The 27,657-nt window shown below is 38.0% G+C and overlaps 1 protein-coding gene across 5 annotated transcripts in view; it reads right to left on the minus strand.

The window, feature by feature from the left end:
• ARB2A (ARB2 cotranscriptional regulator A) overlaps window positions 1-27,657 on the minus strand; it is a 258,055-nt gene that overhangs the window by 79,920 nt on the left and 150,478 nt on the right. For 4 of the 5 annotated variants that reach the window (XR_015280929.1, XM_086869011.1, XM_086869013.1 and 1 more), the window contains one exon: window positions 25,501-25,620. The exons of the other annotated variant lie outside the window; for it this stretch is intronic. Coding sequence is in view for 3 of the 4 variants with exons in the window: in XM_086869011.1 (XP_086725137.1) it covers window positions 25,501-25,620 (120 nt within the window). In the remaining variant the exon portion in view is untranslated. The remainder of the gene's footprint in view (window positions 1-25,500; window positions 25,621-27,657) is intronic. 5 annotated transcript variants of the gene reach the window in all.

Consider the following 27,657-nt stretch of genomic DNA (forward strand, 5'->3'; position numbering starts at 1 on the left):
TCTGACATCCTTGTTGTTTAAACATAGCTGGATTTCCACTTCAGCCAGAGGATCAGACAACATTCACTCTTCCTGTCCTTTGAAGCCTCAGCTTTGACTCTTATAATCTCTGAGTAACTTAAAAAAGTTAAGTTTCCTTAAGAAAGGAAAAGTTTCTCCACAGGCAAGGTGTCTGAAGCAAGAATATATGTAAAGTGAAACTTCTGAGGTCACAGACTTCTGGAGGTAACTCTCCTTGTGATATGACACATTGTCAAATGCCAAGTTGTGCTTTGCTGTTGCATGCAGCCAAAAGAGAAGAGCAGCAGCTTCCCTTTACTTTCCCACTAAAATGCTGCTGCCACTTACATTCTCCTTCACCAAAAAATTATGTGTTAGAAACCCAAATTACACAAAGCAGACCACAGTATCTTAGAATCACAGAATGGTTTGGGTTGGAAGGGACCTTAGACATCATCTGTTTTCAATCCCAATATATGACTGACATTTTCAAAGTCCAAAAAAAGAGTAAAGCAGGAGAAATTATGGATTTTTTTTAATCAGCCCTCTTTATCAGACATTGGACATGCCATCAGATATCCAACAAGGTTTTCCAACCAATCATGAGATGGGAAAGTAGCAGCAAAGCTAACAAGTCTCCTTGGAGAGACTTCATACGCTGAAGGGCTTTGTGAAGCAAAGAATGTATAACTGTACAAAATACAATTTTACACAATATAAGAAAAATGAAAGAAATTATTCAGAATAAAATCTTCCAACTTAGAGTACAGAACAGACTCATAATTAAATGTCTGGTCCATGTTGTGTGCCAGAAGCCACCAGGTACAACTTTACTGGCAAAGGAAGCTCAGACCCCCCACCCTTCAAAGACATGGGGCATAGACCTGCTCTCCCATCCCATCTGGAGAGCCACAGCACTGCAGCAATGTACAACTCCCACCTCAGCATCCCTGGACATAGAAACGTGGTGGGTGTCTTGGATGCTGTCTCACTGCCATGAAGTATTTGCATGTTCCTCCTCCTGGTCTGCTCAGTGATCCTGCATCCACCTGGTCATCAGCCTGCCCACTAATTTACTTTTGGGGAGTGCTCCAGTCTACTATGCTCTGCACTGCCCCCAGCAAAAGCCTGCTCATTAAACACCACATTCACCCTCCAATACTGATGACCTCACTCAGAGAAGTGATGCCAGGTAGAGATGAGTCAACAGAAGAAAAACAAGTGCCACTTCTTAGCACAATGAGTGCTGTGTCTAAGTGTGAGCACAATGCATGCTGCAAAAAAGCACCAAATATTCCCAGCTGCCCATGTAGGGAGGTACTCCTTTACCACACACAGCCCTTCTTTGGTGAACTAACCTAAACTCCTGTATTCACAAGCCTTGAAGAGGGACTGGCTTGTTAAGAATGATGCATGTTTACTTTCAAGGTTGTTAGGAAGTGGAGAAGTCTTCCTGAAAATTTTGTATTGGACTCTGCCTGTGGGGGTTTAACTCATGTTTCCAGACTCAGACTTTCCTGGAGGTATCAGCCAGGCCACTGACTGGTTGGCTCCTGAAACCAGGCTACACCAGTGGGCAAGCTGGGATGGTTTGGAGAGAGAGCACTGGGCAATCCTCCCCTCTCGGTGCAGGCAGAGCCGCAATAGTGAAAGTCTGGTCCAACAAGTACGACCTGAAGAAATGGTAACCTTTGTCCTGTGACCATGAGAGCTCATCAGGATGCCACAGGACCATGAAGATCAGCCACCCCTGCTCTAAAGCAAAATATCTGCTGAGCTTTCTGCACACACTCTACACACACTCTGCACACACTCTACACACACTCTACAGTTTCTGGGCACTGTACTCCAAAAAAGGCTTGCTATGACTTCAATTACTCATCCATCCTTGTAAGCTAAGGGCTCATAATTTTCAACATAGGAAGTTCCACTTAAAAAAAAAATAAAAAATTTCAGAGATATCATGGAAAGCAAAATATATTGAGTGAATTCTACATATTCAGGCTATCATCAATAAAAAAGTAAAATGTTAAAATTATGGGATAATGTATAAAGTCCCTCTTTCCCACGGCATTTCATGTCTGCTTTTTATTATACATTTATCAAATGATAACCTCCTTGAAAGAGAACCATTTTTCTTTGTTTGGTCCTGAACACACAGTTGGAAGTTTAAGCATCTGGCACACAGAGAAGCATTCCTGTATGCTCTTTGCCTAATTTTAAAGTAAGTTAAATAGAATATACAAAATAGCCATTTAGTTAGATCAAAGGCAGCTGGAGCAACCCCTGGTGTTTATTTCCAAACCATTACACATCACTTGCAAGATACTCCCCGTGACCCTCTGATCTCATAAGGTTCATAAGCAACAATAAACCAGAAAGCAACTGCAAGCTTTACTTCTGCCCATTTTCCTCCAATGCCCTCTTCAGTGAAGAAACACACCAGGGTAAGTTTGCATTTCTTTATTTCACTACCAGTACCACCACCACCTTAGCTTATACAGGCAGAGTGGGGTCTGATGAGCAGTACGGCTTATCACACAATTGGTTGAAAGTCAGCATGTAACTGGACCATGACACCAAATACAGTTCACAGCTCCCATCTCTGGGAGCTTCAATATCCATGTCTGTCCTCCTAGATGACATCACACTCATTATAGTACTTAAAGAAATAAGCCCATTCATCAGAGAGACAACAAAATTGAAAGCTTCTACATGCTTTGGGAGGGGTTGTACCAATGGAGGGCATCAGTTCTTAACTTTAGAAACACATACAGTGCCAAATCACATTCAATATATAGGCATGCACTTATGGCTTATATGGGTCCTTTTAAACTTCATAAGAAGCATCATTACACTAGGAAAAATTCTTTGCTGGAAGGTTTTCTCAGTTTAACCAAATTATTTTTTAAACTAATGATTAAGCTCACAACCACCTTGAAATATAGGCAAACCTTATTCTGCTGAACCATCATGGGTCTGCCCACTTCTAATGTACCCTGACCTAACCACCTGAACAAGACCAGCCTTCCCTGTGGAAAGGGAGCAAAGGTGTGCTGCCAGTGTTTTCTGATTATTTCCCTCCCCCCTCCCCAGCCTTTGTGTGAACTTCTGAAATGAATCCCTTTAGCTTACAAACCTGTGCTCCTACACCAAGCAGCCCCTGTGAAACTGGCAGGTTGTTTTGCCCACATCTCTTGTACTACTAAGCTTAGATTACACTCTCCCTCTTCTCTGGCAAGTGGGGCCAGAGATAAAGGTGCAGGTAAGCTTGAGTCCAACACTATGAGTACCAAAACACCCCGGTGCTAGGACATGGAGCCACACTCCTGCAGCAGCTGGGACAGCCTGTGCTTTCCACTGGGATACCATACCAGTTGCTCTGAGCCCACAAACCTCTGAGACATTTGATACCAATGTACTATTGGGGAGAATGTTGTGGTTTGGATCACAAATACATTGTCTGGGATTTTCTTTTCCTGCCATTGCTGCAAGTTTCCAGAGCGGATGACATTGCATTGCAGGCCAGCTAGTTTGGCAGTTGAAAGCCAAGTGTGAAAATAGTGGCAGTAAATCCCGCTCAAGCCATTCTTGCAAAACATGGGCATGAACATGTGTTGTGCTACACAGATTTTATCAACACTCTTTCCGGTTTTCAGAATGAAGCTATAAGCATGTTAGGCAGATCACTCCCAGCATCTGAGGATGTGTTCTTGGGAGGGCAAAGACCTGTGCTGCCCCTGTGCTAAATGTGCATTCCAGTTGATGTTACCCATCAAGCTGTGCTCAGCATGCACATGTATTTTATTTTTTCCAGGTTGAGGTGTTACGAGTAAACTGAAGTTTATGTGAGTAATGAGGGTGGTGGCTGATGTGATTAATTTGATTCAGTGAGACTTGTATTGATGAAATATCATTTAGGTTTGATAAAATACCTTGCTCTGTGGAAGAAAATCTACTGCAAAAATCTACTGCAGCATATATGTGACATGGCTACTGTCTCAAAAGAAATACTTTGGCTGACTTTAAGGAAAAAGTAATACTTTTATAATGGGTTGTGTGCATCCCCATGGATATAAACACACCTTTAAACTGTCACAGCGATTTCCACAGAAATGTACATCTAGCAGAGAGTCCTCACTTCAGGTCCATACATTAATGAACCAGAAATTACATTCCCTTTATAGCAACTGTCCTCTAATATTCCCCTACCTTAAGGAAAATAGCACCTCAAAATGCTGATAAGAGCCAAGTATATAAGCCCATTATTCAACTACCAGAAAGCAAGCACCAGTAAGGGGCAGCAGTAGAAAACACACACTCTAAAGGACTTCTTTTCAGGTACTGGGAAGTTTTCTGTTTTCCCTTGTTTCCAATTTATAAATATATTCCAGCATTTATCTGCACACACTTGAGTGGCCTAAGTCGCATATAGCATGAGAACCCACTGAAGTTGCAGTCTCACAACTTCCACACCATTACTGCAACACTAAAACTGTCAATAAAAATGTTTTCACACTCTATCCATCAAAATCAATTTTACTATAATAACTACATTTCATCTATGATGAACAAATTTACTAATTTTCTTTTACTTCTCCTTTTTTCAATTATGGTTTTATCTATTCTAGTCTAATATGAAAGTAGATTGGAATGATACCATGTGGCTCAAATTAAGACACATCAGTCCAATTCTTAAGCAAGCTGGTAACAACTTTTTAAGAAGCAATGCTAGTGGGAAGTGACAGTGGCAGCTGTAGCCCACAGCAGCTGCTACAGTGCAAATTCAGCTTCACTGCTCTACTAACTTATTAAAATTATTCTGAAAAATAAACCCACCAAACCCCTCAATGCATGAGCAGATCATTTATTCCTACTTAAAGGGCTTGAGTTGAGACTCCCAAAGCAATGGCTAGGAGTGATTTTCACCAGGCATTGGATATAGATCATTCACGAATTGCACAAAGGCTACTGAAAAGCCATCAGATGGGAACAGCTTTTGGTCACTACTAAACAGGGGGCAGATTTGAACCAGTGACCTAGAAGTGAAAGACTTTGTAATCTGATTACCAATCCCTTGAGCCATCCCATCCCTCCCCTTTTCTTTTTTACTGATAAGAGAAAAGGAGTCTTATTACCTAAGCAACTTTTGTAGCCTGTTAGCAATGCAAAAGCTTTCATTTAGTGCTTGAAAAGGAGAGTCTCATGGGCACGCTTATTAGCCCATCTCAAGCACAAGCTCTGTATTATTTTTCCCTATTAATTTCAAAATAAATGTATTGGTATAAAAGCGTAGCACAATGCTCTTTTTTTTTGATAATGATTTATAGTAAAGTTCTTGCTGATTAAAATAGGTGCTGATGAGAGGTTTTTACATAGCTGTGGAGTCAACAGATCCCTTACTAGCAAAGGAAGGAATAACGTGCTCCTTTTGTCAGCAAATACTCCACGGAATATAAACACATTACTGAAGTATGGTGCATATAAGCATCTAAATCATTTGTTTCTCATACATAAATCATACAACCAAGAAAAAGTGTTTTCTCACTCAGAAGCAGGAAGGTTTGGTACATTCTGTAGTTTGATTGTCAAACAGCATTTTGATGAACAAACAGGATCTTCCAAGTACGCCAAGACCCATTTGTATCACCTTTAGGACATGGTGAAGCTATTGTTTCTCCTTTTCTTCCTCAGATCTTTTCTCAAGACCCTCAAGAAGAAATCTGTGAGACCTTCTCTGCCAGTTTCCTACCTCTTTTCTTTTTGCAGACACTGTGGCCTGCACATTACCGATGCTTCTTTGGTTTGAGGTAATAAACAATTAGCTACACCACAGTGTGGTGTTCGTGTTTTTCTTCGCTGTACTACACTCAGCTAATGTCTCAAATATTAATGCAAGTGCATGAGGATCTGAAATTAGCTTTTCATAGCCATAAGCAAAATCCTTCTAGGACTAGGAAAATCCTATTATAGCAGTTCTGGCATATCACTGCTTATAGACCATTAGTACACAGAAAATAAGATTTCAAATTACCATTTTGTGAATGCAAAAAGAGTTGCTCTCTTGTTGATTAAACATGTTTTTTATTTCTTTTCTCTTATGAGCTGATAAAGCAAAACTAGGTGATGCTTGCTCTTCTTAAATGAGGGCTCTATTACTAAACATTTTGTGGGTGACCAGACCATCCAAGCCTAATATATGACCATACAGAAATAATTAGGAAACCTACATATTTATAATAAGCATGCTACACTATCCTCTGGATTTTTCAGAAATGCATATACCCATCTCAACTGTTTACAAAGAGATTGCTCAGAACTAGAGTGGTTCAAAATCACCTTAACATTTGTAAGCAATTATGCAGGACTCAAATACAATACTTAAAATTCACTCTGCACAAAACACAACCTATTATTATACTGGCTTGACTTTTAATGGCAATGAGCTCTGGCTAGAACAGTATTTTAGAAGTTTATTAGCAAATGACCTATCCTTTTTAAGACAATCATTATGTTTCAAATGTATTAAATCTAGAACTTATATGTAGAAAAAAACCTTTATTTACACCAAGCAGCCATCATCTTGACTAACAAGTCATTTCCAGTGATCAGGCAATCCAGCTGTTGACTCCACATGTTTATTAATATTTGGTGTGAGAAAATTTACACACTCACTGAAAATCAGCAATGATTAACTAGAGAGAGACATTCAGGCTAAATACCAGGGAGACATAACAAAAAAAGAGATTTCATGCAGGGCCTGATCCCAAATCACTGCTTAGTAATGAACAACGCTTTAAAACACAGGACTTAATTTCTTGAACTTGAGTGATGGAATTTCATTGGAAAGAAAATTTCCTGACCTGGTCAGCACACAGCACTCCTTACAATGCTCTGACAGTTGCAGAGGACAAGGGCAAGCTAACAGCAGTGCTTGGTGTCATTGAGCTTGGTTGTTATTGTTTTGACATCTAAATTTCGTATTAATTTTCTGATGCTTCTGGAATGATGCCTGATTTTCTTAGCCTGATTAATCTGATTAATTCATTTCTTTCATAATTTCCATCCAAAATAAATGAACCCATAAATGGAAGAAACATTTGAACTTGGAACAGCAATTCAGGTGATTTAGTGTTCTGTAATTGAGAAACATTTTTCCTAGGGTAATGTAAATGATACACATTTTTTACACATACCAAAGATGGACCCTTTAAATTTCCTATTCTCGTCCTCTGCTTATCTTTCTCTTGACCTTTGCTGAGATAAATCACCCCAACTCGTCAAGATTCTCCCTAACGCATTTCTAACACTGTGCATCACACTTGCTGGCTGGAAGCACAGCTGGCAAGGGATCTAAACCCCATCGCTGGGCAAACTCAGCCTTCTGGCTTTGCCAAGAATAACATTTCAAGTTGGGTTTTTTTTTTATAAAATTGTTACTGTATGGGACAATTGATTCTGCATTTATTTGCAAGTGCTGATGACTCCATACATGATATTAACACAAGGCTAAAAGCAACACAACAACGAATTAAACAGCCTAGACTTACTTAATAAGAATTCAATTGTTAATTAAAGTAAGATTACGGAATTCAGCCTAATTCTGCTCGCTGTCCCAGAAGGAAGCCGCAATCGAGGACAAGCAGTGCCCTCTAGTGTCACCGACTGCCGAGACCCCCCCCCACCAGCATCGCGGGGACTGCCTGCGGGAGAGGGAGCATCACCCTCCCCTGTGCAGGCTGGTGCGGGCTGTGAGCGGCTGCAGGACCGCGCACAGGGATGCTCCTGCATCCGCTCCGCTCCCCGCACTTCTGCACAGCGGCACACCTGCATCCACCAACGCATTTACTTATTATTCTGTGCCCGTCTATATGCACATGTATGCACGCACACACACACAGCCTGACATGTTCAAGGCATCTTTAATGTTGCAGACAGCCCAGAAAAAAACAAAAACAAAAATAAAACAACAACAACAAAAGATATTTCAGAGTAAAGTAGCAGGCCATGCATGAAAATGGGTGTCAAAAAAACTCTGTAGAATTACTTCTGTGAAGATGTCTAACTGCTGAATACACAATACGGGCAGCATGGGCTGAATGGCTAAATTGGAGTGGCCAGAACACAGCCATAAGGCTTTAAATGCATCAGAAATTATAATTAAAACTGTCATGAGTATTTTGACATCTTATCCCCTTTTTTTGTTAATTGAAAGTTAAAATTATTTATACATTTCATGGTCCAGCATCAACAATTCTGTAAGATAACTTCTATGCCTTCTAGCAAAATACCTCAAACTTTACTCTTCAGATATAAAAATAGTCTCCCAGCACTCTCAAAAATTTCTCTCTAAAGGGAAGATTCTACAAAACCTCAGTAGGTGTTTTATTTAAGCTGAAATTACAATGGAGTCAATGCTGGGTTTGTTTAATTTTTCATTTTACTGCATAAACATTTGACAAAGAGAGAAAGCTATCTGCTCGTCTTGTGAATGATGGTATGCGTCATATGTTCATTAGTATTCTCATCATCCATAAAGTATAGGCAATAAAATAAGGAAACAAAGACAAAAGGTATAAAAGAATAATACAGGACAGCACCAGTTATAGGCACATGGAAAAAGCCTCAAACATATAAAAAGATCTATATGAGGTGTCAAATAAGCCACCCTTCTAATAGTATAAAAAAAATACAAAAATTGCAGCCTGACAGTTACTCCATTTCATTTGCACAAAAAGTGCAAGTGTCTATTTATAAATATATTCAGATCACAAGATGTTTGTCCTTTTTTCCCACCTAAAGCATTAATAGACATTTATTCCAATCCTTGCATTTTAGAAAGCAATGAACATAATTAGGCTTTTACACAAAGATTACAACACACATTATGAATTGATTCCTGTTTAATTTGAAGGCAGAAAATATGTATTAGTTCAAGAGACAAATGCTTGGAAACATGAGATTCAGAACGACAGTGCATACATCTTTAGATACCTTAAAAGACCATTAGGGTACAATTGCCAATAAAATTATGTATTGTGTAAGATCGTGTAAGATTCATTAAAATCTCCAAATGCAGTATAAACATTTAGGCTTATTATCAAAATTTGGAAGGTTTTGCTTGGAAGATTTTAGCAGTAATCTAGCATTCTAGCAATAGCAACTAAAATAATTCAACTGCATTTTACAGCCGATTCTGCATCTATGGATTTTATCAATAAATACTTTTGTAGGAGGTGGTGCTACCACCTGGCAAGCCCAAAACCCCAGTATGGTTCAGCACAAACAGTTCAGGAACTAGAAGGAAAAAGCACAATTAGATATTACAGATGTTAAGAAAATTTTTATTATTTTCCCGCCACACACAAAGACACTAACAGCTATTTTAAGGAGCAGAAGAAAAGACAAAGTTGCCTGTCATGCATAGCATGCTTCATCCCTTGTGCCTGAGGATGCCAACCTACTGCAGAAAATGTGATAAGAGGTTACACTTTAGGCTGGCCAGCAGAAGTTAATTTTGCAGAAGAAAGCAGTTGTTATTTACTCAGAGCTCAAGCCATGCACGGCTCGCTTGAGGACAGGGAGCACATGCACAAGGCACAGCCCCGCGCAGGCATCTGTGTGGCATGAATGACACCAGCAAAAGAAAGGAGGAACCTGAAGACTGACATCTCCTCAGTATTACTCATTATCTCTGCACTGCAAGGAGGGTTACAATCAAAATGGAGGCTTTTTTGGGACCTTGGCACTTCTGCTGTTTGCAGCAGGTGGCTGGGGTGTACTGGCTTTGCAGGAAAGGGAGGAAAGGGATGGATGCAGGCTGCTGTGTGAGAGCAGGCACCAAGTGTTTGCTGCTGACAGGCTGGAAAAGTTTCACTTGGGATACATCTGGGTGGAAGAGGAGTAATTGAAGGGGAGTGTGTCGATATGTGAGAGGTCAGAGCGAAGCAGGAAAGGACTGAAACACACCTCTTGTATTACCAGCATCAATAGGTCTTTGATGCTGTAGAAAATTACTCTGCTAAAACTTATTATGAATTTTATACCGATACTATGTACAACATGCAATCCTGTGTAGAGCTGTATGAGATGTATGCAGGGAGATGACAGAACAGCACACTGTGGCATGTATGAATTTGGGTTACTGAATGTAGGCAGATGCTTTTCCCTACAGGATGTGTCTCTTGAACTACATGATTCTGAAATATTTGTTTAAGCTGCAAAAAGTTATCTTGCTTGGTATGAAAGAGAAGCAGAAGCTAGAAAGATTTTTTAAATTCAGAGTAAGATACCCCAAGGAATGTGCATTATATAACTAAATTTAATTTTGTGCAGTTACAAACTATAGACTTGCTATCCCTTTCCACAATTCATGTGATTCTACCAAATATAGTGACATTGAAATTTCAAATTTCTTTTTTCTCTGTAGCACTTGCTTCACAATTAGAGTTAAAACTTTACCAAGATTTTACTTAGAAGAATACTGCAAAATATAAAAAGGTATAGAGTACATGTAAAATAAGTGCATTTCAAAGCAATGCCAATAATAAAACATTGCTATTTTCTATGCAATTCAATAAAAATCAGTTTTGCCCAGCCAAAAAAAAAAAAAAAGGTTTAGCCTCTACTTAAATAGGACAATTGTTTGGGTTTTTTTCCTGTAAAAAAAGGTGTTAGGGAGCAACATGAAAGGCTGTAGGACAGGACGATTCTAACTGTTTTGCCTTGATCACACACTATTGTTCCGGACACCAACACCTGTTACCCTTTCAGCAATAAGTAGGTCTAAAACTGGGACCCCACTAAATCTGGTGGTAAGCAGTCTGTATCATGCTCAAAACAGTCTCGCCTCAAAATAAGAACATGAAGAAAATTAGCATTTCTGGAGCGAGACAGGGAGGCTCTATCAATTCCGTCCTCTGACTGCTGCACCAGATTACAAGTGTCGAGGAGTTCCTGATCAAGTTTTTGTCATTTAAACGCCGCATTTTACATAAAAAAATTAAGCATAAATAAAGTTCAGTGATTTTATAAAATGCACTTGGAGTATCTCACAAGTGATGGAAGTGTGCCAGTTAGATCATCAAGAGGTTTTGAGTGGAGGGGAGATATCACATATGTATCATTCATGTTAGAATGAAGCAGCAGAAAACATTTTTAATTGGTATATGGTATCTGTCATATTAGCATTACCTGGACTTTGAAAACGCCTCTCTAGCAAAACAGCACAGAACCACCTCTTAACTTCAGTAATGTGCTTGTAAAATGAAAATGTCTCGGTGGCACGGGAGAGAAATGACACTTCAAACATCCTCTATAATTTTTCCAATCTCTGAATATCACATAATAATAAATAAATATTTTACAATCTAAAAAAAACCCACCAAAACCAAACCAAGCCAGATCCAGAGACTTTGAAATTACTATAGACTCTGAAATTTCATTCTTTATCAGCCCGGCTTCAGAAAACGGTCACTTTTTGTTGTGGAAAACAGGGGAAGTTTAAAATACCAGTTTTTACATTGTGCTGCTCTATTTTACTCAGACTGAGTAGAAGGACTTGCTTGCATTCCTGATGCCCAGCAATAAAGCAATTATTCAAAACACTTATTCCAACACATCCAGATCATCACTTGGGACTGCAAATATCTGCTGAGAAAAAACTCACTCTGCAACATCCATGGAGGATATCTGGAAGTCTGCAAGTATCTACATATATCTTCATCACGTTTTTCTAAGGCATCCACTTTGTTTAACAGCACAATGCATGCTACGGATACATTTTTTTTCCCAGAGACTATTTCTGCCTGAAGTAAAAGATTAGGTTTCTTTTCTTCATTTTAATTTAATTATAAAGAATCATGTCCCAGCCTTTCTTTCTCAAAACTGCTTGCAAAAGATCTCTTTTGCTACCAGAAATATTTTTTTAGGTCTTGATGCCTTGCATAGTTCACACACATAAACAAGTACAGCATTTTCCTACAACAGACTAACACAGATAATGGGCTGCTACGAGACACTGACACTCCTTTATTTTAGAATTAAAATCAAGTTCCATTCCCCATTTAAGAGATTAGTCCATATTTACGCTATGCCCATCTTCTACCTTCTCAATATTCTCTACCAATAATTTTGAATTCAAACATCAGCAGAAGGGAACTTAAGAAAAATGAAAAGTGTTGCAGCTGCAAAATACATGCACAATGCAGACATACAAAATATACAATGCTTGCAAAGGATATCATTATGTATAACAAAGTATATAAAATATAAATACCCACAGATACAATTTATGTACTGAAACAAAATAGATCAGATTTCCAGTTATGCTCCTACTTCTTTTTTCCCTGCAGTTTTTTGAAATCTGCTATTTGCATGTTCATCCTCTATGCTATGGAAAGCTCAAAATTCATCATTGATGCAAAGAATCAAAAAGATCCTTGTTCCAATAGGTCAACAAATTCTTTTGTGATTTTAATAATGGCTTGTCCTACTACATTTATTATTCATATAGAATAAGGATAGACAATTTTTAGGTATTATATAGCTTTCTTCTGGAATATTAGCTTTGTGGCTTTGAGAGACCATTTTCTAAAGATCCTAATAGTCAAATGACATCTTGGGAAATGTTACATTCTCACCACATTTGCATGATAATGAAGATGAAATTTCATATAGGCTACCTGAATTATACTTATCTGAGTTTTGTTTTACCAAATGACCAAAGGAATATGTTCCCTAGGCCAGAGTATCACAATGCAATGTGAAACATTATTGCTGCAGTGAAAGTCATGAAACTATTATTCAAGTAATAAAAAAATAAAAAAGCCTGTACAGTTTATGTTACTGCATTAACATGACCTCAGCTATGTATCTCTAAATACTTACATGTTTCGAAGAAAATTCTACAAAATCCACAAAAATATCCATAGGAAATTTTTCTAAAAGTAATCAAGGAACATCTTTGTGATGCTCTTTGTTCTGCTTCTCTATAGGAGAGGAACTCTTTTCATAGTATTTTGTTTTTCACTGACATAGAGTACTATCACGTGCTTGGTAAAGTTCATATGTCAGCTTATTCATTAGATATGAGCCACCCTTTGAGTATAACCACATTTCACCTTATGAAAAGGAATGCAGACATTGTAAAATCAGACAAATGTAAAATCATTTTCTGACCACAAAAATGAGTTTGGTAGACAACAGTAACAGGCACCTTGCTTGTAATTAGGCATGTAGGCAAATATGTGGCTTTCAGAAATTGCAGTGGTGGATTTCATAGCTCCTGATTATGGGTAATTATTGCAGTAGACATTGAAAAGCTCCACCCCCGACCAAGGTGAGTCAAGAACTCAACCGCTTAACCTGCATTTGGGAAGACAACCCCCAACACACTATATTGGCAAACCAAGGGCACTGTAGGGAAGTATTTGTCCTCTCTGATCAGTCATTGGCGTGCTCAGCAATTTACCTGCATGATCTGTTTTGGAGTATGCCTCTAGAAAAACAAAATCCAAACACAGTTTTATGCGGAAGGTGCTATTTTATAACTATTTTTCTAACACTGAAAAAAATTAAGTACAAATCATACAAGTTACAAACTGACGATATTAATCTAAGCTAAGACACCAGCACACATATTCTTAGATTAATTCTCCTGTTATAACTGTGAACTCTTTGAAGACAGTGTAGTTTTGATTTTTGCTGGAAGCTATAGGCATTATTTTAAACAACAACAACAACAAAAAAAACACAACAGCATGGAATAACTAGTGTAAATGTAATACAGTTTTTCAATACACTCTAGTCTATGCTTCACTATAACTGCAGAAACACATTAAAATTAAGTGAAAAAAACCCCAAATAAACCAAAGCAAGTTATCCTGGAAAAGCAAAAAAAAGGAAAGGATTATACTCAAAGGAACATCTGAATAAAATCGCGACATCTGCAGAAGAGTTTTCCCTAGAATGTTTGAGATGAACTCTGTGTAACACTGCCTTCCAAGAAAAGACAGGGTGATCAATGCAGGAGCACATCAGGCTCCCTTGGACAGGCCAATCAATGCAAGAAAGAACCTTGCCCAGGGCCTTATGCAAATAGAAGCACGTCCTGCAACCCAGGGAGGGAACATGCGCAATAGATCAATGGCATCTGAAAAACCTTACAGCTATATCAGCCTCAGACAGTAAATATATAATGATGAATCCCTCACGTTCAGCCATGAACTCTTTAAACTAGGTTACTTTCAGCAGCTGGTTTAAGGAAAAAAGTCTGGTGGCAGTAGACTGCAATGGTGGTGAGGTGAAATAAGATTATTGAGGGTTAAATTAACAATGCCTTTTTTTTAAAGGATGAGATAATATAATCACTGTACTTCAACACCTTGTAAAACACTGGCAGTTATGTGCCCACAGGGGTAGGGATGAGAGGGGGGTGGCGGGGTTTATTTTGTTTTGAATTTTTTAAGATATATTACTCCTGTCAGATGTCTCAAGCCACTCTAAGACAAAATATAATACAGACACTGACAAGCAAATAAAATGCCTCAGCTTAATCAAGGTAAAAACCTCATGCCCTTTCTGTCCTAATATTGCAGGATACTGAGATACATTATTAGGCTTAATTTGCCTTAGAAATGGAAAAGATAAAAATAAAAAATTAAACTACTTATTTTTGAGATGTTTATGAGACAATTTTATTCCTGCACTTTGACACACTGCATTAAAATCTCAGTTCAATTCTGCACCACTAAAAGCACAATTTGCTTAATTAATATATGTGCAAAATTTACCCATATTTTTATTTCTTATCACATTCAATCAAAGTCCTTAAGTAGGATTATTTTAACATTTAAACATTGGTAGTCATGCTATTATTAATATTAAAATACTTCACTAATATTCTGAAACAGCTATCTAACTTGCCTATCTATCTTGACTTGTTTAAAGAAAGGAAATTTGTAGGATAAAATGCAAATTCCAGCTGTTTCTTATGGTACACAGTTTGAGAGCTTCCTTTACCAAAGTATGTTTGCACTCCTTTTACTCCACCTGGATTTGCAATGCCTAATATATTATTAACTTGTAGTTCCTCTGATTGATCCACTAAACTGGGTTTTAAAGTTTTGTAAAATCTCTACTGTTCCATGCAAAAGTCATACACATACTTTTCAGCATAACTACCATTTAAATTAACATTGGAATAATATACTTGTGTGGTCTTAAAGGCATAGGGAAAAAAAATGAAATAACAGTGAGACATATTCTTTTTTTAAATGTTTTGTTCCATTAGGACAAAACAAATGCCAGAATTTAGAGTAGATTAATATTTCAGGTGGAATAATCTCAATTCACTGCAAAATTTGTAAGTGCGAGCTATTTGTGATATTCCCACATCTATCATTGTATAAGCAAATATGAAACTCCTACTCTTTTTCTGTATTAGTCTTCCTATATACATTCAAAGAGAAATGTAAACGTTTAGACTGTGACAATGTCTTATCTTATAAAATCTTTAGTATTGTGCTGTTCTCCAAACCAATCTAGAGAGATAACAACAAATAAAGTTTTATACAATGCCAGTGTTTTTTATAATGTACCTGCTGGGAAAAGGAACCAACAACCAACATACTCAATCATTTGACTCTAAAGCCATATCAATGGTGAGTCAGATGCAATGACCACATCCACATAAAATAATGTTCTAGAAATTCTATTTTCCTGCCCTGATGCAACACAGCAAGAACAGAACCAGAACCTGCTTCTGGTAAGAACCAGAAGCAGGTGGATTAGATTTAAAAAAAAAAGCAAGATGCACATTCACAGAAGATTGAGAAGGCAAAGTCTGAAGATCCTCAACCTGGATGGGGTGAAAAGCTAGTAAGCCAATCTGGGAAAACAGGAGATGTGACTTTTTATTGACCCAGACGGGCAGCACATGTGCCAGCACCTCAGGAACTCACCTCAGAGAACCAAAAAAGAGATGAACTGAATTAGTTTCCATCAAAAGAATGGTGAAAAGGCAGAATTAACAGGTGAAAGGGCTGGGACAGAAGACATGTCTCTTGTTACTATTGATGAATTTCCCCTCTGTCTTGAAGAGCTCTGGTGAGTGTGAGATGTTTCATACAGGAAACACCTCTATGGAACATTTAGCTTCTGGGAAGTTTCTGCAATCAGTGAGGAAATAAATAGCTGGGCAAGAAATTCAGGAACATCAGTTGTCCTGGGTTCTGAAATGAACTATCACAATCAACAGTGCGCTCTACACATTTTAAGGAGATGGTTGCACAGAGATGCTGCCCATCAGCTTTGAGAGGCTCAAGGGATGAAGTTTATTTGCAAACAGCTGAGAAGATGAGTGATATGTTCTTTGAATATGGTCCTATGCTTGGCTTTTTTCTTTCCTTTCAAAGCTGGAATTTGAAATGAAAAATAAACTGACGGGTAAGTTATACTGCCTTACAGAATTTAAAACAGTGGAAAAAATGCAGGAAAGGAAAACAATACAAAGGAATTTACTGAGTCAGAAGGAAATTTCTAGCCAGATATAGGGATAGATGCCAAATATGGTTTTATTTAACATCTTCATTAATTATCTGGAATTAATTAAATTTGCAGGTGACATTAAAGTGGGAGAAACTGCCAAGAGAAGTAAGGCATGAAAGAAATACAAAACAAGCTTCCAAGACTCACAGACCTGTAGCACAAAAGGGATTGTTATGACAATCCAGTTTGTCATCCTGTGCAACAAGGGCCACAACACAGCTAGATTTAATTAGGAAGACTGTGAGATAATATTGTTTGGGGGGGTGTTGGGAGGAAATAATGTACTACATTCACATTCAGTACATTCAGTACCACTGGGGAAAGGAAGATTGAGAGCACTAAAACACTTTGAGAGATACATGAACATTAGCAGGTACCATATTCAAAGAAACTTTAGGGAAAAAAAAAAATAAAAATAATCCAGCATCACTTAGGTTGCATTGACCAGAATGCTGCACAGCAGAACAAAGATACTGAAGTTCACCCTGAGCTAACTATGTTAACTGCACCTAGAATACTGAGTTCAATTCTCAGCATACTGCCAAAGTAACGTTAACAAATAGAACTGAATTCAGACTGGCATAAAAAATAAAAATAAAAGAGAGCACCTAGATATACAAGCTGAGCTACAAAAGAACTAGTTAATGAAACTATGGGAACAACTGCTAAAGATCACAAAACTCCTCAGGCAGAAACCTAAATGTTTACTGTGTGATGTTTGGATTTTAAAACAATGCAAAGAGATTATAAAAATATAAAACTAGTGAGATGATGCAACTCTAGAAAAATTTCTGCAAATTATGCAGGAAAGTGCTGTGCCTTTGACCACCAAATCCCATAGGCTACAAGCATGTACTTCCTAGTAACTGGGTTTCCAAGTAACCCTAATTTTTACATAAATCCAGTTCTTTCCTTATTTCATAATTAACACACCAACTCTGGTGTCAAATTAGAAAATTAACATGAATGGTACAATGAGACCAAAAAGTAATGATGGGTAGTGGCAGCCATTATTATTCAGTATAAAATTCCAGGAAACATTGTCCTTCTCCTTTTGGAAAGATGTGGGGAAAGGACGTACGCACAGCTAGTTAGCTCAGACCATGGCCTGAGCTGAATGAAGCATGAGATATCAGATTAGCAAATGACTGAGAGGAAGCAAAATGCAATGAGGCTGAGCATCTTGTCTAGAGCAAGGTAACAAGCAGGGATGAATATTCAAAACATGTCTGTTCTGGAAGTGGTCAATGCTCAGGCTTTCACTGCTGCCATCCTCTACTATCATCCAGCAGCAAGGCTAGCAGGGTTTCAGATGAACTGAGGAAGTGGATGCCTACACGGTATTTACACTAAACCACCAAAAAATTTAAAGGGACATGCAGCTATGATGCTATATGAACTGTGTTGCAATCATTCTTCATTCCTCTGTCCCTTCCCATTAAGAGCATCCTTCCAGATTGCAAGCTCTTTAGGACAAGGCACTGTTACATGATTGCTACCACAACTCAAACAGATAATAACAATAAATGATAGCAAGTGAACTAATGATGCCAATGTATGCTTGTCAGCATATTTATTTAGGCTGAATGGCCTAAAATATTTATCTGTTCTGTGTTAGAATGGGCAATATATGCATACAAATACATATATGTGTACACACACACACACACACACACTTTTTTTATGCATCATTTTCCTTATGTAAAAGCTAAAATTGATAAAGAAGCTGTTTCCAGTATAGCAAACGGTGACATACATATCTCAATATTTTTTTCTCAATCTATCATTTAATTTCCTTATGGTTGCAAACCTTCACCACAAGATCTGCTATGCCTGTTGTTTTCTACCTCAAGCTGAAACTTCTGCGTTTCAAAATGCATTAGCAAAAGAGAGTCCACTGTTTCCAAAAACAAGTCTGCTCCCAAATTCCTGTTATTCAGGGTCAATTGGTTGTGTGCACAGACAATGGAACAAGAGGCTGCAGAGCAGTGCTGTGCAAAGGGACCTGGGGGTCCTGGTCAGTGACAAGTTGAACAGGAGCCAGTGTTGAACAGTGAACAGGGCACATTTGAACAGTGCCCTAGCAGCCAGGAGGGCCAAGCATGTCCTGGGGGGCATCAGGCCCAGCATCTCCATCAGGCTTTGGGATAACACTCTCAGGGACATGTTGTGGTTCTTGGGGTATCCTATTCAGAGCCAGGAGTTGGACTTATGATCCTGATGTGCCCCTTCCATTTGAGATATTCTTTGATTCTGTGATTCCAAGTAAGCAGGAAGGAAAAAAAAGTTGTTTGCAAACACTGGTGTTAAGAGGTTTTGGTTTAAAACTCATCTATTCCAGTGGAATGAGCCTTGAGTGTGGAGCATCAACTCCAGACAAATTAATCCAAAAGGTGGCCCACTTGTTCGTGGCCCAAAATACGCACCTGCATATGATGCCTTTCACAGGAACACAGACTCCTGGGTCACACCAAGGACCATCAGTCCAGAGGAGCCAATTACTCACACAACTCTTTCCAAGTGTGGGTCATGCTTGGCAGCAGCTTTGCCCCAGTCGTTTTCCCAAGCAGGACTTCCTAATCCAATGGTGAGAAACCTAATTCCACCCTAAATTTATTCATGACCAGTTTTAATCCATTTGTTCCTGTGCCAACATTGTTCTTTGGCTTATAAGGCTCTCCCTCCCTGCTGTTTATTCTCCTGATGTATTTGCTGAGTGCTACCAATCCCTCTAAGCTTTCCTTTACCAGGCTGAACAAGCCATGCTTTTAAGCTGTTTCTGCAGCAAATACAAAGCAGATGCTGAACCTTCTCTTTATAGATATAGCTACCAAAGTTAATGTAAGAGCACTAGCAATTTTCTAAGGCTGGTAAGCCTAAAGCATGTGTATACTATCTCTATGGCTATATTGATGTTGGGGTTTATGATTAGTAGGACCTGTCCATGTTGGCACCATGTCATAGCATAACTGAGGATCCTTCATTGTTTCTAGCACAATATGCTTTCCATTGATTCAAGAGTATGAACACCTCTTCCCCATATCTCTTCCAGACTGACTTAATCTTCCCAAATGTCTCAGATTACCTCAGATGAATCTCAGCAGCATGCTGGACAGCATTAATACTCCCTTTCCTGGGACAGAAAGAGCAAACAAATCACAGTATCGTATCTGAATCTTGTTACATTACCTGATCATTCACTTATAGCAACTGGCAATGAAGCCAGCTGTCCAAGGGTTTCTCCAGCCCTGCAGTTCTCTGTTGATGAGGTCATTTCTTCTTCACAAATGCAGATGACTGCCCAGTCAATGCCTTGCTGTCCTGAAGTCTGTATTATTTCCTTTACTTTCTATTACTGCAAAAATTCTGTTTCTGAATACCAGTGGTGACTTCATCACAGCAGGATCCAATTTCAGGAGCACAATAATTTGTGTGCCCCCATCAGTAACAGGAGCACTAAAAAAATCAGCATCAAGACTAGAGACCATGATCCTGCCCAACCCTTATTTACACAACCTACCACTGGTTCCTCCATTAGCTTCTCTTGTCCATTCTCATTTCTCATTTGATCTTTTTCAGATGAATGAGTACTTTTCCAAGAAGGACAACAAAGAATAGCTAAAATAAGTAATTAAACAGAATTAAGATTTCATTTTTACTTTCAGATTTGTTTTTCTGAATGTGAGCCCTAAGCTAGACCTGCCTCAAAAAGATGCTATTGTAAGTGTCCAACACAGAAAAATTTGAGACCTAAATTTGGTAGAGCTGGATGAGATGACTTGTCCAAAGACTGGACATACAAACCAAGTCCCCATAACCCCTCAAGACAGCATCCCATACTGCTCTCCCAACTGACGTTCAATGTCTTAAGTGTCTTTTTTTTCCCTTCTCTCCCCAACTCCCCAGTTAAATGCTCACAAAGTTTTTTAAAACACAACAGTGTTTTGCTTTTGTCTTCACAATAAGGATCCTAGTCACGGAGCTGTTTTCCTTCTCAGGTCTCTCTCATGCTTCCTACAGCCATCACAGATCTTATGGTATCTCTACCACACATCAGTAGATATATTTTGATTTAATATGTCAGGCAGGGGAATTAGGAATCACATGTCCGCAGTACCCACTCATCAATTTTCCAGGCAAACTGAATTAAAAACTAAGTAGATATATTTATATAAGTATATATAAAAAGCCAAATATAACAAACCATTCAGTCTGAGACTACAGGAAATTAAATTAATGAAAAACTAATGACAGGTTCACAGCCTAGTCATTAGGTTTCTTAAATTGCATTTTGCCTGTGCCAGAATACTGATGCAGCCTCAGAGACTCACAGGTAGCTCAGCAGGTGCCTGTCTATCATCATTATTATGGCACCTCTCAGTGCCAGTCAGGGCCAGGTCCATGCCCTGTTCAGCACAATACAACAAAATGAAGTGGCAGCGTGTTGCAGAGAGGATCTCAAAATGATTTCAAATTGCCAAAATTCGCCATTTGATGGAATTAGGACTCTATAGTGGATACAGTAATTTGAACAGTGTGTTTGAAGGGCTCTCACTGTAACAAAGACTTACTAAAAAGACATCCTCCCCCCTCCTTTTACCTACACCTTTGTGCAAATTATCAATATATATACCCAGTGTTTTAGCCAAAAAAACCCATAATGAATAGTTTACACCTGCTAAAGACAATGAACCTACTTTCCTTGTCCTAATTATTACATTCCCTTGTGTACTTTGTATTTTTACAGCAGTATGAATGATGTCAGATAGAAATATCATTAACAATTCTCACAATTTTGTCATGATTCCCATGATATTTGGTATTTTTTTAAAATACAGCACTTAAAAAAATTAAAACAAACAAGCTACCTCTAGTTATAAGATCATGAGAAAACAACTGAAAACACAAAGCCTAGGGTCTCAGAAATATAGGAAGCAAACAGCAGAAATCTTCCACAAAGATTCTCCTGTGTGGGTCTTTCATGCAGGCAATGACAAGGGAAAACATTCTTTTTAAAGCAAAATAATTGTAAACTGACAAAATTTGGCAGAAGAACTCAAAGGAGGCGTTGTACCAGAAATTTCTTATTTTCTGTAAACTAAATATAACATTGACTCCATCAACTTGAAATTCTCACTTTCTGTTAAATTTCAAAGAATTATTATAAGCTCGGAGTTGGGAAAGTTCCACAATTTACCGTCAAGTAAAGCAAACTGATTCTGAAAATAAATCCCTGACTACACTTTGTAAGGGATAACAGAATTAAGAAGCTGAGATGTGTTCATGAATCATGGCTTGAGTTTTTCAAAGTCAGTAATTAGCAATTAGCAAAACACAATGACCCAACAATTATTTTTAGTGCAGTGCATTCAAAAAGTAATTTATGTGTAGATATCATCACATGCATGTTTCATTTCAAACCACAATTACACAAAGTTTTAATTAATAAATATTAAGATACATTCTAACATATGGATTATGATTTACCATTTTTAATTCAACCTATAAACAACAGAATAATAAAACTTAATGTATTTATTGGTGAAACTTATTTTCCCACACATTTTAATCACTTTCAATTATTCTCCTAGTAATCTATGACACAACAAGGTACAGAAAATGCATACCCATGTTGCAGTAACTGAGTAACAGTTTCTGTGTATTTGAGCATGATATTGCAGAATTATCCTATTTTTCTTAATATCCTACAGTCACAGATATGAGAAAAATGTAGATCAAAAAGCTAAAAAGATCAATAAAATTTTTACTTGATGTGGCATGTACTTGAAAATTGCAGCCAAGCCTTACTTGTTTGTTTAATAAAGGGTTTCCAAAACAGCCTCATTTTTATGGTGAGAAGAAATTTGGAATGAAGATAAAACTTTGGCCATCAAAGTTTTGTAAACAAAAACAATCCTTCTTTTATACTAATTTCATATATGATGGTCCTATTTCCTCTCATTTTGTGTTTCCTAACAAAGTGCATGCCAACCAAGGGACAAGGCAGAGCAGCACTGCCTTTCCTATGCTACCTCCCTCAGCAGCTTCAGGCAAAGAAGCACCTGGATGAGTACTGTCTGTACAAGGCTGAATTTTGTTCTCTGCCTTCTCCTGGGAGAGCAGTAGCTCCTCCTAAACAATGGTATGAACATCCATGAACAAGACCTTGCTTAATAATAGCTTCCACTGGGTTCTTCTGTTTAATGCCCAAATATCTGGTTTTCACCAGGAGCTTTTCCCCATGATGAAGTGGCTAGCCATGGCTGAGATGACTGCAAGCACTGAACGTGGCAAGTTGACTCAGAAGATATTACTTGAAAATACAAATATTTTTGGATATTTTTGCTTGTTTTCTTTTTCCCTGCAAGCAAAATGAAATTCAGAGGGCTCCGGCAGAAACCTTCACTCCAAATTAAAGCCATATGCTTCACACTGCTCTCCTGTAAGAGGCATGGATGCAGAAGGAGCAGCTGTGCAACAGGTCTCCATAACAACTGTAACCTACAATTTCATGAATCAGTTAACCCAAAAACTTGCAAAGGAAGTGTAGAGGTGGTACAGTTGCTATATGGTGTAACTGCTCTATCAACCTCATCATCACCCCCACATGAATCAGAGAAGAAAGTGAAGCGATCGAAAACGCATTTGTCATAAGACAGTAATTGCCCATCAGCTGCTCCATTTCTTTTTGGAGCTCATTGCAATTACTAAGTGCTGTATGGATATAAAGTTTAAGAGAAAGGAGATGATAACAAAATAAAACGTTACAAAATAATACTGCGATTAAATAGTTCAGGGTTTATTTCAACGATATGTCCTTCAGTTTATGAATTATTTAGTCAAACTGCTTTCAGTAGAACTCAAATATCAAACTACTTCTGCCTAAACCAGGTGCTAAATACTCCTTGAGTTTTTAGAAAAACACTGAGTTGCATTAAAAATACATTTCAGGTCTAGTTTTGCATGACAGATACGTGATGTGTCAATGGATATGTATTATACTCTTCCTCTCAGGCATGCATCTCCTGCAGAGACAGCAGACTACAGAAGCTGACCCTTACTGAGACCATCTTGTCTTTCTGACAAAGGTCCTTTTTAACTTCTTACTTACTGGTTGCTTCCTGTGATTGATAAAAATTTTCACTCAGCTTGTGATAATTTCACAGGCCCTGAGCACCCTGACCCTGGAAGCCCCAAGGTCAGAAGTCAAGTCTTGTTCTGAAACATCAGTGTGCTTCATATTAAAGTAGAACAAAAGCGAAGAAACATCCACCAGTGTGACAAGAGAAAGAGGCAAAATGGGAATGACACCTTGGTCATCTGTTACCCAGGCCACCTCAAGCCATTGACTGAAATGTGATGGAAAAACTCTCCAAGCCTCCTTCAAGTCAGCATTCTGTTTAGGAAACACTGGGAAAGGTCTCCTGTTGATTCTTACTCCTGCCCTCTGCTATCTGTATGAATCTCTGGGCATCTGGTGACCCAAACAATGTGGCTTTACAAAACCCACAGAAATTCTGCCAGAGCTTTACTTTGGACTCACACGAGAAAAACCTGGGCTGAAACACAGAGCATCTGAAAATCACAACTCAGGAAAGCCAAGACAGAACAATTGCTCCGTAACATTCATGACACCTCAAGAGCCACAGGCACACACAGTGCAACACATCTTCTGCCCAAAGATGTGGTTACAGAAGGAGTTATTCACCTTCAGGTCTCTTAAAAATTTAGTTTTGAGACTATTTATTGAGCAGGTAATAAAATACCTGTGAAAAATGATCAATTCTCAAATGATCTTCAGATCAGGAAAACACTGTTTCTCAAGTCTCAAAGCTGTACATGTCACATGTATTTTACACATACTCTTCAGAACTGCAGAGAAAATGAAAATGGCATTAATTTCAACAACAACAAGAAAATGGGTTTAGGAAAGTCTCAAGTTCTTAAAATAATACCAGTGGCCATTGTCAGGATTGCTATTGCCACTTGGAGCAGTGTAATGCACACTCATGCATGCTTAACCAACATGCTCATGCATGCTTTTTCTTAATAAGGCATTCATCTTCAGACATTCACGCAGGAAACACCTTACTCAACTTCCAGTTAGATTAAATTAATGTGTTCTAGACAAAAAAATGTATATACATGTCTGCTGTGTCCTCTGTCTATAAAACTGGTTGTAATCCTCTGCAATTTACCTCTCCACAATAAACAGGACCCTTACTTTTTTGTAGTTTTCTTCAATGAAACACATCCTGATTATACTACTGTCTTAAAATCACATGAGGAGACTGTAGCTGCACTGACATAATGGTATACAAGTTTAACACGCAGCTTGGTATACCAGATGGGGTCGAGAGATCTGCCTTTAGAGAGAAGAGTGAAAGACTGACAAACTAGATGTTCAGCAGTCTCAGCACCAGATGTAGTGCAGCTTTACACTGAGCAAAGATTTTTCTACCTTATATCACTGAAGAGCCTAATAAATGGGAAAACCGAAGTTTTTCCAGCAAATTCTGCAGACCTTTGTAGAAAAACTGCAAAAACTGAATAAAACGATCACATTTCCCCGCACGTTCTGTCCCAATCTATATACGAAAAGCAGCATTTGTTACTGTGACTTTGCTTTTAAACTCTTCTTATATGTCCTTAGTTTCCTATGTCCCCAGGTCTTTCTGCCCCACAGCAGAAAGTGGTGCCTTTAAGTACAGAATCTGGACAAGAAGGATGCAGCGTGTTGTTACAGGCTTTTGCACAGTTGAGACCTTACTGTCTATCTCAGAACCAGAAAAGATGCAGTGACCTTCTGGTTGCAAAGAAATCCTGACCAACCTGTACATGACCATAGGTTCAGCTGTTTCTACCTGGCTACTTTCAAGAGGGTGATCACAAAGAACGTAGAAAATCTGTGACAGTCTTCGGGAAAGAAGGCAATGGAGAATTCACACTTACCAACTCTACAAAGGCAAGTCCACCATAACTGTGAGCAACAAAAAACACATTCTCTGCAGCTGACTGGGAAATAAAATGGTCCCAAACATAAATCGCATGTTCTTCAGGAGAGCCATTATCCTGCAGAAAGAAATTACATTTGTGACAATTATCTTTTTAAAAATGGCAGTTCTGCCTAAAAGCAATGTGTTCCTATATATTAGAATATTTTGTTAAAAAAAAGATCAAATGAATACACACTAGTATAAAAGGGAGAATAGATTATTTTGTCTAAATAAGAAAAATTCAAGATTGCAATTTAAACAGAGCAAAACTGTTGCTTTTTGGGCTTACTTTAATAAGTGTAACAAAAATTATGCATCTGCAAAATTTTGTGTAAATGCCATGATGACAAATCTGCTAAACAGAGGCATTCACAGGAATTATGAGCCACAGCTCAGATTTTCATTCTTTTGACAACTCTTTGTTAAATGTTTGTTCACTGAGGAGTTCTTTAAAGTATTTATGCCTTAGACGGGTAAATAAGAACAGGTAGGAACAATATAAACACATAATCATAGAATAATCTGGGTTGGTAAAGATGTATAATTTCAGTTTTTACTTTTTTTTCCTTTCATACTATGAGCCACTGGAAACCTGAATTAAGATTAAAATTATAGTATTTGCAACTACTCTTTTAAATCTTACTTTTTGTGACTGCAGACTATGAGACATGGTGCAATCAAAACACTTCTTAACTGCTGGCAGCCATTACACTGGAGTTTTTGGTAGCTAGGGGACCACATTTTCTTACAATTGAACAAGATTGTGTCAAAGCCAGCCAGTGTAAGAGTCACAGAAGGTGCTAGAGTGACACACACTGATTTTAGCACACTCTCGTCGAAAGTCATGATTGTCTACTTGTAACTTAGAGGCTTTTGGAAAGAATTATGTCACTCTAGATTTTCCTTATTTCTCAGTTGTTGAGGTCATAACCACAGATTTGGTCTTGTCTCAGGTGCTCTGCTAGGTATCCTGCTCCACCAGTATTTCAGGAACCCAGGATAACAGATCCAGGCTCTTCAATGCAAGAAAGAGCTGATCAGTCAAGGTAATTTCCTAAAATTTGCATCTCTTTTCCCTTTGCTCTGTGCCAGCAACCACTTCATATCCTTAGCTAACTCAGTCACAGTTAACAAAAGTCTCATTTCCTTACAAAAAGAAGCACAAACCAGTAAAAGCCACTGGCAATTGGAAGCTGCTAATTAGGTGAATCAGTGTGAATTATTGAAATTTATCAAGAATGTTGAGGTGATCTAGATCTCAATTCCATTCTGCAACTCAGTTTTAGGGATTTAAGTTCTTATGTCTAAAGTGTCTAAAATCAGTATGAGGAGACGCAGTTAAATAATGTGGTTGATTTTGGCTTTTATTTCTATTCTCATACCCTGTTTTCTAAGTATGAGTGAGATGGCAACAAATCTTTTATGGATCCTGACTCAAAGTTTTCAGAATAATGATGTGCTTTTCTGCTTCAGCAGCAGTGATCATAAGAAAAACCTGAACTTCTCTCACTCTTGGACAGATTCTGCTCTTCATTGACTATGACAGAATGCCGTTTTAAGTAATTATGTCTCACCTATTGTAAACCACCTCAGTGTCAGACAGGACTTGCTTCAAAACAGTTTGTTGCTGTTTTGAAATTTGATTGTATAGATAGGCACAAAAAGTAAAGACTCCTTCTTTTCTGAGGAATGTGGGATTTTTTTTCAAAGAGATTACATAAAGAAAATATTATTGACAAACCAGTTACTAAGATAAAGCTGAAGGACAACTTGAACAGCAGTTTCCTGTGCAAAAGTGATGTACTCTATAATATGTATGGAAAAACCAATTAAAACATTGGAAGTTTCAGAATGACTAATTTATTTAAAATATTTATCTTAGTTATATACACAGGATGTACTTATTTTTCTGTTATAATGTTGCCACTGATGCTCTTTACAGCAATTTTTGTATAGTTACCCAATGCTGTTTTAACATTCTGAGGAAAAGAGGACATTTTTTTCTGCTTAATATAGCATTTTCAGGTTCCTTTGTATTTATTATTTTATACCCTGCTGGCAAAAGCACGTAATATTAGACTAAGACATCAGCAAAAAGCTACTGAACTTAGCC

The sequence above is a fragment of the Cyanistes caeruleus genome, chromosome Z (assembly GCF_971803275.1).
Source record: "Cyanistes caeruleus chromosome Z, bCyaCae1.hap1.1, whole genome shotgun sequence".
In the NCBI taxonomy this organism is placed as follows: domain Eukaryota; kingdom Metazoa; phylum Chordata; class Aves; order Passeriformes; family Paridae; genus Cyanistes; species Cyanistes caeruleus.